At 38.4% G+C, this 15,450-nt stretch overlaps 1 protein-coding gene across 13 annotated transcripts in view; it reads left to right on the forward strand.

Moving 5' to 3' along the window:
* The window catches only part of ENOX1 (ecto-NOX disulfide-thiol exchanger 1), a 368,503-nt gene that overhangs the window by 284,742 nt on the left and 68,311 nt on the right, over positions 1-15,450 (forward strand). For all 13 annotated transcript variants that reach the window (XM_071805771.1, XM_071805770.1, XM_071805734.1 and 10 more), the window contains one exon: positions 12,782-12,888. In XM_071805771.1, the coding sequence (XP_071661872.1) occupies positions 12,782-12,888 (107 nt within the window). The remainder of the gene's footprint in view (positions 1-12,781; positions 12,889-15,450) is intronic.

A 15,450-nucleotide genomic window follows, 5' to 3' on the forward strand; every position in this document is an offset into this window, starting at 1 on the left:
CAGCAAGGATCCAAAAGTCTAGTGTAATGCTGCAGCTGTGTGGCCATTTGACAAAAATATTACAGTATTTTTAAAATACTGTGTGGCATTCCTCTGTAATGAACTAGGTCAGATGTCCAACTCTGAGCTGACCATTCTGGGCTTTCTTTGCAGTCAGCAGAGAAAAACAAATATCTCCAGGGAGTGAGTCATCTGACTGACCTCATGGTGCTCTTCCAGTGAGATGAATCATCCCTTGGAGATGTCATTTTTTTCTCTGCTGCCCATAGTGGATTTGCAAGGGGTCTAGCTCAAAACCAGATGTCCCACTTTTATGAGTCTTGTTCACAGCAGATTAATCCCACTTACTGTGTGTAGTCTTGATACAGAAGGATGTGGCATAAGGGAAGAACTTGGATTTAGCTTAAAAAGCCAGCATTGTATCAGTGAATATTATGGGGAGTAAAGAAATACATTAAGAAAATGGGCTTCAAGTGCACCCACCTGGAACACACACACTATCTATGTGGGTCTCAGTGTAAAATGCTTTCTTACTAATGAGGATTAGTGTGGTCAGAACATTTCAGCTTACGGCCCAGCTACTAAAGAAGTACAGGTATTTAAATCCCTTCTACAAATTTCTGCCTGGAGGTATTCAGATTACCAAGCGGATTACCCGTAAAAATTTGGGTCAGGTGTTCAGCACATGAATTAATTACCTGACCAAAGTACCTGTGCCAGGATAATCAGTGAAATAAAGTGCATTACTGCTGTCACACCACCAATTTACAGCCCCTGATTTAAGTTCTACAGGAAGCCTTGCCTTGTTATGGTGCTTCTTCAGTTATTTAAGGGATAAAGAGAGAAAAATGTCCACTTCTTTGCTTTTTATTAAATTACTTATTTTTTCTAGATTTGAATCTGTGCTTAAAATATGGATAGTTTTTCAGGATTTTGGATAGTTCTGCCTTTATGATTTGATTTCTAAATTCTACTTTGCTTCCACAGCACAGTTACACTGACAGTGCTCCCTGTGTTTCCACGCATCTTTGTTTCATTTCCTCCCAACCCACCTTTTCAGCCTAAGGCTTATAGATGTTGATCCTCATGTTTAAGAAATACCGAAGGCCTAGAGACATCCACGTTGGCCTGTTTTTTAAACTACACCAAGTCTGCAATTCTCTTGTCTGACTTTCTCCTCCATGCACTGTAAATGTCATCTACCTCTTATTGAGGTTTTAGATTCTTTAGTGCACTTCCCCTTGACATTTTCAAAAGCATCTATAGATAAGTGAAGATCCAAAATGCAGTATTCAAAAATTAATTTAATATCTCAAGAGTCAGAGTCACAAGGGTGTGGAGATATTTCAACATGCAGGCAGGTAGATACACAGTGTAATTAACAGCAGTGCCCCACGCCTGGGTACTGAGCAGCTAGTGACACTCACGTATTTTGTCATTTTTGTCAATTTTACTAATGGATGAATCTTCAAGGGACTTAGGCACTAGGTCCCCATCAGGGTCTATGAATCAGTCTCTCATGTGCCTGTGGGAGAACAGTATGAGGGTGTTTTTTATCATGCAACCCCCTGGCCAGATGATTTCCTTGTCACATGGTGACCTTCACTTCACTCTCTCTTTGGCCTTCAGGGAATTTCAGTGCCTACTCATCAGGATGACCTTTTGTAAAGATATATTTAAGTATCATGAATGCTGTGAAGGAACTGAACCTAAGCTTCCCTCTTCCCAAGAGCACTCTAAACGGTAAGATCTGGTGCTCAGAAAGGCAATATTGACCTTCCTTAGGGTGTCTGACAGATGGCTTTTAGGCACCTGATCCAGAATGGTGCCAGCTGGAAGGAGGTGTTTTCCTGTCTCCTGTAACATGGCACTGAACAGAGAGAACAGCTACATACATCTAGGGCACATTACCACCCAGACAATGCATATGCATTGTCCATCAGCTAGTTAAGGCAGGAGCCCTATATGCACTCCTAAGTGTGAAGCCCTTCTTCTGTGCTTTGTAGGACACCTGAGTTTTAACCCATCACAGCTGATTACAGCTAATCACCAGGGTCTTAGAACTTGTGTAAAAGGCCTGAGTGTCAAAACGTGGGTCTGAAGGTGTAAGGAGATACATGGTTCATCCTACAGGGTAAGATGGAGTATAAACCTGCAGAGTCCTTACCTCCCGGTGGATGTGAATTTCCCTGGAAAAGGGAAGGCAATTAACTGCAACCCTGAGATCCCTTTGTGCATTAGCTAGCATCAGGGAGAAGAGATGGATGTGCTGCAGGTTCTCACCCTACCTTGGCAAGCAGTAATTAGGTCATTGATTCTCAGTAAGCAATTTTTGGAAACAGAGTCCCCTAAATCACTTCAACATGTTTAAATGTTGCCATCCTGAATTCCACTCAAAATGGCTAAGTGACAACCCTACTGTTGGCATTAGTTAAGCCAGTGGCGATCCAGTGTAGCATTTCTCAGGACGGAGGGCCAATATACACCAGCAGGAGATCCTGATATTTCCAGGAGACCTCTTGGATGAGCTACATGCTGACACCTTTCTTTTTCCAGCCAGAATTTTATGAAAACTCTACCTGCCATTGCCTGCTTTGATTTTTTGAAAATGATCTCAAGATCTGAACTGCATAGTCCAGTTCCAGTCATCATGTAGATATTCTTCCCATCATGCTGTTGAGAGAAACTAATTTTCACTCCACAGCTCAATATACAGGGTGCCTACCACTTCTTTCTGCTGCCAGTAAGCTTGTTTGCTTCCCTGTGCTCTTGCATTGCATGTAAAGGTGTACATGGTAGTGAAACCAAAGAGATACTCATCTTTCAAGAAGTCCTGAAATCAAAGAAACCTGAATTTATGAGAGTATGCAGTTTACCTACTTAGTGTTTTGCTAAGCATTCTTAGCCTTTTTATTTGTGGCACAAGATATGAGGTTAGATACACCTTTGAACCAATTCAGTAGGGCTGTTCATTAAGACGAATCAAAGTTTGACTGTGTGTTGTGCTCCCTTCCTGGGAAGGCCAGGATTGTCACCTTGAGTTGTCTCTCCCTTCTTTCTGAAAGGACTTTAGTGGTGTATTAGAGCACTCTTTTTTTCAAATAGCTGGTAGGTATCTGACATACATTTCCCTCCTCCCCCACCCTCAACCCCCAAAATAAATTGAAGTTAAATAATTCTGAAGGGAAATGCATTCTTAACAGACTGAATAAAATCCTCCTCTCTTCAGGTTTGTTCATTTTTGTTTTCTCATCTCTCTGGATTTGATTTAATCTGTTTTAACATTATCAGTGCCTTCACAGATAGAATCTGAATTTTGATATTAAAAAAAAAAAGTAAGAAAAAATATTAAAAGTACTTTCGGAACTTTCTTCAGAAGAGGATTTGGATGAGTTTTGTTTTTCTCACTACAGGTTCACTTCAAAAGTTTCTTTCTCACTTTAGAGAAGGTAGAATTTACATTGATATGAAGGTGATTACTAAAATCATCTTCTTATCTGAATTGCTTTAAATTCCGTACTGCAGTCCTTTTTCTCAAGAAGCCTTCCACTTTTCAGTATATTCTCTTAGTACTAAAAATGAAGCCAGTTTCACTACAGATATTGAAAGCATGCTGGTTAAAATTCTCTTAGCAGTCAGACTTTTTATATATATTAATGCTTTCTGATTATTCTTTCCATTGCTCTGCATTAATAACAACTTTTAAAAGGATTTTCCTGCTCCTTAATTGTCCAGTCTCACATTCTTTCTTTCATTCGCCAGTGACTAATTCAAAAATATGAGCTTACTTTGTGTGCAATTTTTAGGTCATCATTAAACCCTTTGTGAAACAGATTGAGTCATATAATGTGTTTTTACAGTGCAGCCCAGATCTCAGTCGGTGTCATAGAATGCCACTATAATACAAATAAAAACATTAATCATTCATGTCATTAGTTGCCACTATTACATTCTACCTTGATGTATTTCTGAAAGAAAAAAAAAAAAAGAAAATAAAAGAAATTAAATACAAAATAACCTCCACAATCCATCCAGTCCCTTTTGATCAACTAATTTAGTCAGTGTACTCTTTGCTTACTTCTGTACTGGTAATTTGTCCAGTAATGCTCAGCTGGGTATCTCCATTCTTTTTTACTTGTCCTTCCATTTTCCATTTCATGTGCACGTATTCTCAAAAGCTTTTCAATCCAGGATGCTGCAGCAGTGGCAGAGAATAGAGATGAAAGACTCCATTTCTATTTTACCTTGCATTCTTATAATTCCTCCTCACTTTCTGGCAGTACAGCCCTTTGTGGTCGCAGCCTGTAGTGTTTCAGTCAGCTCATTCCTTTGTGTTTCATTTTCTTTTAATTTCTTCGTTCCTTCCATTGTTTGTACCCTTCACTCCACCTAAAGTCAATACGAATCTTGGTATCGATTTAAGCATGGCCAGAATTTCAACAGAAGCTCTTCTCCTGTTATTTTTAAGTCTTTTTTTTTTTTTTTTTAATGTAGGTCATTGAATATGCACAGTGTTTTATAGCAAAATAAAAGCACTGCCTCACAGAGATTTCACTCTAAGACCCCATTTTGACAACTCATGCCGCTTGCCTGGATCCTGATGGATCCTGAAGGATCTCCTAGATGATGAAGCAAGGGTCAAAGCAAAGAATCATGTGCTTGAATCACATGGAAATCTGTGCTTGGTTTTTAGCTGCCTTGATGAATAGGGATGGAGATAAAGGGCCTGATGCTTCATAAAACTGAACTCTAAATGTTGTATGGAAATGAACAATAAGGAAAAAGAGTAAGGCATTGGAGCAAGGAAGAAAAGATGGAGGTTTCACTCAAAAGGTATTCTGCTTTGACTGTGGACACATATCACGTTGCCTGCACATCTAAAACTGTTCAGACTGCTTATAAGTGAATGAATAAAATGTGTAAATACAAAAATATATAACCCTATGCAATTATAACTGGTTGAAATACTCTGTTCAGTAGGCACTATTCCTGCTTCATGTCAAATCACTGGATTCATCCCAAATGGTATAGTTTGTGATGATGATAAAGATATTATGGGATCAGGAAAAGAGTTTTGAAAAGGGATAGAGTATGTGGGAGGGAAAGAGATGGTCACACACAGAAAGAGAAAACATAAATACAGAATTTTTATAAGACCGGAGGCAGTAAACAAAGAGAGAAGGGCAGAAGTCTTGTCAAGTAGGGTAACATAAGGTAGGAAACAAATGGAGAAGTAAATGTTCTCTCATAAGAAGTGCAAGATGATTTTTTTGTTTGATTGCCAGAAGAGATTTCAGCTTTTAAAGCCTCCTCATTTACCTCTCTAGTATTTTTCTTCAGCAAAAGAAACCGTATTATGCCCAAAACAAATTTAGCCCTCTTGGTCTCCTAGGAACATTCTAATCTGCAAGATGCCTGGACAACTGCTACTTAGAAAGAGTTCCTTCCCTTAATGTGACCTGAACCAGAGTTCAATCACATTTATGATGTTCCTTCATCTCAGAGTTCCCTTGGGGTTCTTTTTTTGGACAGGCTTACAAAAATAGTTGTTCCTGCTTTTGCTTTTTTTTAAATCTGAGACTGAAAAAGAGGTCCTCCTAACCATAAATAACAAAGAGAACAGATAATTAAATGCAGTGCATTGAGGATGGTTTATAATCTTGTCAAGCCGATGAAGAAAGTAGCATTCAATCTTTCTTCGAATTAGTGGCAGAGGAGGGGGGGAGCACATGAAGGGGGTTAAGTTTGTTTCTGGAAGTCAACACAAGATTCATAAAGTGTTTTTTGCTATAATATGACGGTATTAAAAGAGCAGGTATCGTACATTTGTACCTACCCTACTGTAGTGTGCTGGTCTGATGTCAGGTTCTTGTTTGTTGAGAAATGACATGGAGGTGAAGTGTCTCGTTGACTCCAAGTGATTTATCACATGGCCAGCACTTGCTGTTCCATCAAGCTGTCAGTTTCTTTGTTGCAAAGTAAACCACATTTCACAACTTAAAAGATTTTCAAAGCTTATTTTGTAGATAGATTTTCTAGAAATGTCTTGCAGGGCAAACTGGGCCCTCTTTAATCAAAGTGTGGGGTTTTTTTACTTCAGTGTTTAACAAGGAGTATTCTTCCATTTCCAGAAGTGTTAATTGTAGATATACATACCTCAGAGAAGTTACTGTGCAAGTTTCAGTATAAATCCTGAAAATGGGATGTTTTCAGTATTCCCATAAAGCCTCTTTCACTCGTTCTTGCTGGACGGCTTAGCTGAAAGAAGAAAGGAAAACAACAGTTGCTGACACTGAAGTTTGATGTTTTTACAAGATCAGGGATTATAATTTGGGATGTGGTATAGGTTTTTTTATTTTTTCCTTCATCTATGTGGAAGACTCTGCTTATTGTATTATGAAAAAATATTTCTTCCTATATCACTCAGATATAGACCACTGACATTCACTCAGCCCCTTCGTAATCCGTGCAACCATGTTGACGAGGACCAGTCTGAGTCAGATGGAAGAGGAAGAAGAATCAACCATCAACCCAGACAAACCTTCTTTTGGTCTCAAACACTGTAGGCTCAGTCGAAGGGAAATGTAGAAGTAATATAGTATAATTTAGAGAGAGGACACTTGGTTTCTTATTCTTTCTAGTATTCAAGTAGATGAGACGGGGTAGACAGAAGAGGAAAACATCCTTCTTCTTCTGGTAAGCCTGGTAATGGATCTCTGCAACACTGAGACCCTGCATCAGGACAAGAACAGAAAAGATGAGGCTGCCAATAAAAGATGATCCCAATGGCTCTGTCTATAGGATTAAACTAAGCTGAACTAGGGCAGGATTGTCCATACTGTTCAGCCATAAGAATGTTGTTGCTCTCGGCCAACTAGCATTTTCCCACACAACGTGGGTACAGTTTAGGGTTTGGTGCAGGCCAAGTAGTTTCTCCAAAAGCATGTTTCTGGGAAAAGAGAAAGGTTGCTGCTGCAAGGGCACTCAGCATGTTGTGCCGGTTGGTTTCAGGGAACGAGAATAGTCCCTGGCTGATTTTGATTGCTGTTACAGATGTAGTGGTTGGCAGTAGGGCAAATTAAGGGATGGCAGCCTTGCAAGCTGACTTGTGACACAGCAAAACAATTTGTGAGCTAAATCAATGCAGGCACTGTTCTCTTGTCTGTCCAAAAAAGTGGAATTTGGGTGTATGATAGATAAACCCTGTGGTTTTCTCCTTTATCACACTATATCTTAAGACCAGACTATGTCTTAATTAACCTACAGCCAATGAAACAACAAGCAGACCCAAGAGTAACCTGCTTTTCTCTGATGGAGGTACAGCTGGGATTCACCCTCTTTTTGATGCCCATTGATTTTTGATGGGTTTTTTTGTTTGTTTTGTTTGTTTAGTTTTTAAAGCAGAAAGAAACTGAAAACAAACCATAGCTGCCATTTATTATGGCAGATGGGTGATTTTGCGTAGCTGTCAAAATCAGCGTCTTAATTATAGAAATCTATTATGGCATTTCTTTAGGTATCCAGCTGATGACTAGCGGCTTAGGCCCCATCCCTTGCATTATCTGCAGCCTTCTCCGGAGTGATATTTCCAACATTTATGTTTTCTGCCTCCGCCAGTCAATGGCAGGTACATCTGTTTCTACCTCTGTGACGTGTGAATCAGGTAACAGAGAAGGGCTTCAGGTTTTCAGCTGTAAATGTGTGAAAGGCAAATTGTTTTCTCAAAGTAAATAGTATCATGACCAAAAGACTGAGAGTTTGGCCCAGATTAATTAAAAAAGAAAAAGTTTCTTTCTTTATTCTGTGATCTCTCTACCATTTCTTTTATTGGCATCACACGTCATGTTTCTAGATGCAATTTTAGCCTTAGACTTTATCATAGAATCACAGAATCATAGAATGGTTTGGGTTGGAAGGGACCTTAAATATCATCTAGTTCCAATCCTCCATGCCATCAGCAGGGACAACATCTACTAGACCAGGTTGTTCAAAGCCCCATCTACCCTGGCCTTGCATGTTCCCAGGGATGGAGTGTCTGCAACAATCCACAGCCTGTTCCAGTGCCTCTTCACTCTCACAGTGAAGAATTTCTTCCTTACATCTAATCTAAATCTAACGTCTTTCAGTTTAAACCCATTACCCTTTGTCCTATCACTACATGCCCTTGTAAAAAGTCCCTCTCCAGCTTTCTTGTAGGTCATCTTTAGTTACTGGAAGGTCTCCCTGGAGCCTTCTCTTCTCCAGCCTGAACAACCCCAAATCTTTCAACCTGTCTTCATAGGAGAGGTGCTCCAGCCCTGTGCTCATCTTCATGGTCCTCCTCTGGACTCGGTTTAACAGGTCCGTGTCCTTACATTGGGGACCTCAGAGCTGAACATAGTACTTCTTAATGCTAAGATGTATTCAGTAAGTTACCAAATGACTTCCAGTACTGTTGCCAAAAATATTCTCTTTCCTATTCAAAATGGACCTGGAGACTCTTAACTCATTCACTTGCAGCATCTAGCCTTGACTACTGTAATTCCTTGGTTTGCTGGGCTTAGAGCCAAATCGATTGGCAGATTCCAGCTTACTCAGAATTCAGCAACAAGGCTTCTGACCTAAACCACGCCAACTCCATATCCTCCCTGTGCTGCAAATCTATATTTGAAAAGCATGTTATACATTGACTGTAACAGTTTCCTTTACACTGTAATTTTATGGGTGGATTTTTTCTTTTACCCTGCATGTCAACTGTCGTACTCTTACAGAATTTTTCTGAGCTAAATTGCCATATATTCCACTCTTGCACTTACAGTAATTTAGTGCAAAGCCCTTTTCATCCTGTATCCCTAATTGGTGAAATTAGGAGTGGAATTCTACATGAAATATGATTATTTTATCTGCCAGCTAAGAGTTTTGTTTTTATTTTAACATGTTGTGTTTCAGTTTTTTATTTTGTCTCTTTTATCATAAGGCATTATAAAACATTTAGTTGCTGGTGTTCTTTATTTTTACATACAAGAAATTAAAAATAATCATGTATGCATGGGAGCTGATAACATAATAAGCAAAGGAAAAATTGAGTACTTCTTTGTCTCCTGAACCCAAGGAGAAATTTCAGCCTTCTCTCAATGATGTATTTAAAATAGCCTACTTGATAAATGTAATGGAGGGTAAAAATGTTCTCTCTGCCTCTACAGATGAGACTATACTTTGGTTCTCATTTATTTCTGTTCTTCTCTATATCATTTTCAGATATCCTATGTCAAATATTCTCTTGCTCTGGAGATAATTCTAGCTTTCCCTTTAATCCAGTCTTGTATGCAACTTCCCCAGACATCATTTAAGGGATTTTTGTTGTTGTTGTTTCTAGTTTTTCTGGTTGTTTTTACATTTATACATTATAACGATACACTATTCTGGTAGCCTGTTTTATAGCAACAGAAACTGAGGTTTAAACTTTGATTTCATATGCTTAGCATGAGCTGGCACCTCTAATCGAGTGCACTGTTGTTACACTGCATTTGTTAGACATTGAGACTTACATATCACTCTAGGCATAGTTGTTTGGGTCTTTTTAGTTATTTATAACTCATCAGAAAAAACAATAAGATAATAATCCTTTGTCTGAAGCATGCGTCATAATTACTAGCAGCAGAATAAGTCATTAGGAAAGATGCAGTTATTTTCATACTGTAAGTTATATTGATAGGAAAAACAACAACATGGTATGGACCCTTCCAGAACAATGTGGTTTTTTAAACCCTAATTTAGTAAGAAAACAGCTTTGCATATGGTCAATGAAAATTTGATATAGCATAGAACTTACCAACAGATGTTTGACAATGAATATTTCATGTTACTTAATAATTCTACTTACCAGTCACAGTTGACAGTACAGTGCATCCTAGAGTTCAAGAAGCTTTAGAGAGATAGGAATGACCTGTTATTTCATTTTTGTAATTTCTTTCTGGAGGTCAGGAAATACTCTGAAAACCATGGTCAGCAGCAGGACCAAGAGCAACTGTTTCATTCAGCTTCCGCAGATAACAGCCTAAAATCTCTTTGGCCAAACTGTACCCAGACATAGAGGAAAAGCGAGTTAACTGGAGAGTTTTCAGCTAATGTAAACTCTCTTGGCTTCCACTTAGGGATGAATCTGCCATCTTAGTGGGTTGTGTGTGGCTAGATCACCCACACAAATTTCATCCTGATCAGGGTTGGGTACGTTACCTCTTCTCTACTAATTAACCGGAGTGCAGGAGTTATCCCAACTTTAGATTTCCAGGGTGTCTGTGGGAGAACAAATCAATCCTAATGCAACACGAATTAACCCACAAACAAATGTGAACTGGCAGAATGGATTTATATTGGATTGTCATCTCCTAAGACATGAATGCAGATTTTTGATGCATCATAAAAAGATGCGAACCAACTTTCCTGTCGAACCGTGACCTTGGCTGCTCTTTAGCTCTAATGAAATGCTTGGAGACCTTTCATGTTAGGTATTACCTGTGGGTGTTTGTACCACCTTATAGCCTATATTGCTGTGTATATTGAAATTGCTGTGTGTACAGTGACACTTTGAATACAGACTACTAGGATGTTGGTCTTTGATATGTACTAATTTATCCTCTCCCCTACATTTTCTTTTTATTATCCCTAGCCTTTTATTGCATAAAGTTTCTTTAAATGCCTTGATTTTTAGCATCTAGTACTCGTAGTACCCTACCTCTTTTAGGTTTTTTAATATCTGAAAATTAGGTAAGTGAAGGAGATCCTTTTTCTACTCACTTTGTCTACTACAAGAAAAACTCTTTGACGTCTTCCTAGCTCGTGTTTCCATTGAGGAAAGTTTCTGAAATTATCAAATAATGACTATTGATAAATCTCAGTACCTGTTCACAGAGTAGAAATTAAACACTTTAAAGTTCAAATGTTTTACAAATTTCAGATGATAATATTAATACCTATTAGTGGAAAATGGCAAACCAGCTCTTCCTTATATCTTTGTGAATATTTCTACTTGAATTTCCACTTATAAACTAAAAACAGATTGTTAATTAAGCAAGATTTTCTGAGCACCTGGGTCATCAACACAATGATAGTAATTAAATTCTAGCCTCAGTTTCTGTGCACATAATAATAGAGTGCTTTAGCATTTTCATTCTTTTCGAATTAATTGAATAAATATACACAAGGGATACATCCACCCTTCACTCCAAGCAAGTTCTAATAGGCTGAAATTATTATGTCTACTTTTAAAACTTGAACAGATCATAAATACATTGGATCATGCCAGTAGTTTTGGGGCATCTTCTTTAGTATAAACTACATATAAGTATTAATTTGAAAAGACAACATTTATTTCTATGGTTTTACAAGTTAATTAGCCAGTGGTAATGATTGCAAAGAAAAATTACCATATGTGGTTCAAAGTGTTGTAGTCTCCCTGAATCTGAAAGCAGCCTGCAATAGTGGTAAAAAGGAGAAGAAATGTGATCCTATTCAAGCAAGTGAGGTTAACGTTCAGATCTAGACGTGAAAGATAAATAACTGACTAGGTGAGCTCACTGCGTTGGGAAAGAAAGGTTGTTATGCATAATAAGATCCTTCACGTATATGACTCAAGTGGAAGAGAGCAGCCATGGATCGACTCAATGAGAGACCAGATCAGAGGGAATTATAGCACCCCTGCCACCATTTCTCAATGGAAGAGGTGGGTGGGAGGTGCTGCAAGCTCCATCTTCACAAATCGGTGAACATCATTTCAGCCCAGGAATCTAAAGATATAAATAGCCAAGAACCTTGTCAAAGACTTGAAGCATTTTTCAGGTTGAGTTCGTAGGTCAGCACTGCTGCTCAATCAGGAGTACAGCCCAGGTCATTTGCAGAAAATCTGGATTTCTTGGTAATTTTGCAGTTAGCTGTGCTGGGATTAAAGCAATTTACATCCTGGTCAAATCACTTCTAGGCAGGTCACTGTTGTGGAAGGACAATATGGCTTGTAACTGATGTGAAGAGAGTGTTGAGAGATAAGCTTTGGATTTCAGATGAACAAGTAGCTAAAAACTTAATTGTTGTAGATAATTGTCCTAAATATGGATGTCTAGCTTCAGAACAATTTCATCAGAGTTGGAAAAGGGAAGCCCATTTCACATCTCTTCTTCATCTTATATGCACAAAAACGCAATTGTTCACATACATAAACATACATAGGCCATGGACACAGGACAGAATAATCTACCACAGGTGAGCTTGTTTATGTTAAACAACAGAGAAGCAGAAGCTGCAGCTACAGATCATACCATTAATGTATGGTTTAGCCCTTCCCATCTGCTGGCAAATTCCTGCTATCAGATAGCCACTCTTCAAAGCAGAGCCTGCTTGCCTTTCACGCTTCCATTTCTACAGCCTGCCTATCTGTACACAGCTGCCGCAGGGGTACATGGCTCAAGCTTATGTCTGGAGTGTCATTTCTGTAGTCACACACCTATAGCCATCCACGCAAAGGCACGTGGTTGCAAAGTTGTGACAGACATCACGGGGAGGCAGCTGCATGCGTGTGTTTTGGTACATAGTTATAACTTGTGTAGACTAACGTTATGGAGACAGACTTGAAGGGAGACATCTCCAACATTGATAAAATGTAAGTACAAAAGACACATCATTGGACGGATATTGATGATGTTGTTTCAGTAATGACATCATCCATAGACTCCTAGTGTCTTTGCTTTGCTTCTCTATAGTGATCACAACATAAATTGCTTGTCTTGTTTGACTTCCTTGTTCACCAAAGTTGAGCAGATTGTCGCCGTTTTCAACGCTTCTACCAGACAAAAAGCTTGGGACCATTTCTCGAAAGCCCAGCGAAAGAACATAGACATTTGGCGAAAGCATTCTGAGGTTGGTGATTTTATTATTACTTTCTATCCATCATCTCACAGCTGGATTGACACAGAACGAGTGTGATTGTAGCTGGACATAGTGTATTCAGCAATATTTATGGCTACCATTTCAACTCTTAATCAAATGGCCATTATACAGTCTCATCTACAGTATGAATTGCTCCCATTGCTCTCATTATGTTAATAGTCATTAAATAACACTAAGACAGAGAGCAATGTGTTTTTATTTTTCACGCAAAATTTGGGAAATCATTGGAGGATTATGTTTACTATCTAAAAATAATGAGCTGAAGTACTGAAATTAGGAACAATATTTTCAACTAAGGATAGAATTAAGAATTATTTCTGAAAAAGATCTTTTTAGAAGTCATCGTGATCTGTTTTAAAAAGAAGTATTCTGTAGCACAGATTTCTTTTTCTCATTGTGCCATCATATGGTCATTATAAGACGACTTTGCCTGAAAATGAAATAGAGAATTTCTTTCCTGAGTAATGACTTAAGCATTTAAGTCCAGAATTATTACATACTCCTTCCCATTTGTTTTATGTTTATCTTTGAAAAAGTACATACATCACTTGTATTGATTCTAAGTATTATGCTTGCAAAGAAAACAGTATAAATGTAATCATACTACCACAGAGAGTTAGCAATGTGGGGCCATGCATGTGTGACTGTCATAAGCTTGAGAAGAGGAAATGGGATTTTAACTCCCCTTGCTGCGAGTGGCAGCAAAGGAAGCACTAGACCTCATCCTGTGTTATGGTCATCCAGCTTTCGTTTTTAATTCAGTATATACGCTATGAGCCAGTATTTTAAAAAGTAAGTACCGCTGTCTTCGTTTTCTTTCTTTCTTCTTTTTTTTTTTTTAATATGAACAATTTACATACACTTGTTTTACCTTCATGTAGTACAGTATGTTGATTGTTAGTATCACAGTCCTCTAAATGATTTTTCTCTGTCTCAGAATAAAAACTTTAGAAGGTAAGGCGCACTTATTTAATTATTTTGTAGTACACTTGTAAAATAAGTGTTGTACACTTAGCTTGAGAAACACTAAAGTGCTGTGATATAAATCATTTGGATAACATTTTAAGTGCCCATTAACTAATGCTAAATTATAGTTGAATACCAATGGCACTAAATGTAACATCCACATGAATACCAAATGAATTCTTTATTATCAGTGCTATTATGGTGAATACCAAATGGCTTCATAATAATGGGACACTTAAAATAGAATGTTAGCATAATTTATTGGTATAAACTGTATTTTGCATTTTGTTCACAAATATTTCATATAAGTAGTAGGTAAAGCCTTTGTTCAGTTGAAAGTTGGGAAGTTGGGGATTGATGTTTGTCTTATCTTTTACAAAATTATGAAAATATGATTTGCTAGTAGCTTATTTCAGTCACATCAAGACTGTCCGTTCTTAAACTAACTTTCTGCAAAGGGATGTGGCATATCATTCGTTTGCTACCTTCTAAATCTTTGATAAGAACAAATATAATTTAGAAATGCCTGTTTTTCAGATGTGAAATAAGATGGAAATGTACAAAATGGCATCTTTAATTCAAATCATATTTCCTAACCATGAAATTATCTGCTAATTTGTTTAATTACCTGATCACTTCCCTTTTTTTTTTTTTTCTGAATTTAAGAAAGCTTTACTGGGAGCCCAAACTGAAAGCAAATACTCATGCACATAGGCATTCTCCATGGAAGATTATTGGCTTTGTTACTAATGTAGACACTGATGCATCAAGGACATTTATCCCCTAAAGAGGGAGAAAATGTAAGCTGATATCTGCTCGTGTATGCAGTATACTTCCCCAGAAAAAAGTGCAGGTGGCCTTTTCCAATAAGGAATTAATAGCATGCTAATTTCTTTCAGAGGTGCCTCTGATTGCATGAGATGCTGGTTGACAATTTACCTTTTTAATCACTTCTTTTTTTCAGTTGAAATTATCCTTATGTAAAACGCCCACTAATTAGCCTCCTTGCCTTTGCTGGGACTAATGGGCACATATACATTTATCAGAATATTTGAGATCTGCCGATGAAGCAAGGGTACAGCTCCAGGGAAACGCCTTCCCTTTTTTTGCCCAGTCCCTCTCTGACAGCTTATTGTTAATTGCACAGAGCACTGGTCGGGCTCCTCAATGCCGTCTCCTCCTTCTATGCGACTCTTCCTTGTTTCAAAGATTTCAAACCACCTCTTTGGGAATTAGGCTTTTTGTTGGCAGAAAAATTAGCTGTCTGTGGACTGAAAGGGCCGACACTAATCACGGTGCAACATCCCCATGTTACACCTGACAGGATTATTAGGACAAAATAGAATCCTCTCAATCTTCTCGGCTCTGCCATTAAAAACCCAGTCACTACACCCGCGCTGGCTTTTTTACCCAGAACAAAGACCGTCTAGACTCCCACAAAGCCCGCGTGCCTGCCCGTCATTTACCGAGTGACATGTGCGTGGGCAGGCTGCCTGCCTGCCCTTGTGGCAGTCACCCAGAGACCGGTCTGTCCTCACTGGCACTCATTTTGGATCAAGATGCAGA

Source organism: Patagioenas fasciata, chromosome 1 (genome assembly GCF_037038585.1).
Source record: "Patagioenas fasciata isolate bPatFas1 chromosome 1, bPatFas1.hap1, whole genome shotgun sequence".
In the NCBI taxonomy this organism is placed as follows: domain Eukaryota; kingdom Metazoa; phylum Chordata; class Aves; order Columbiformes; family Columbidae; genus Patagioenas; species Patagioenas fasciata.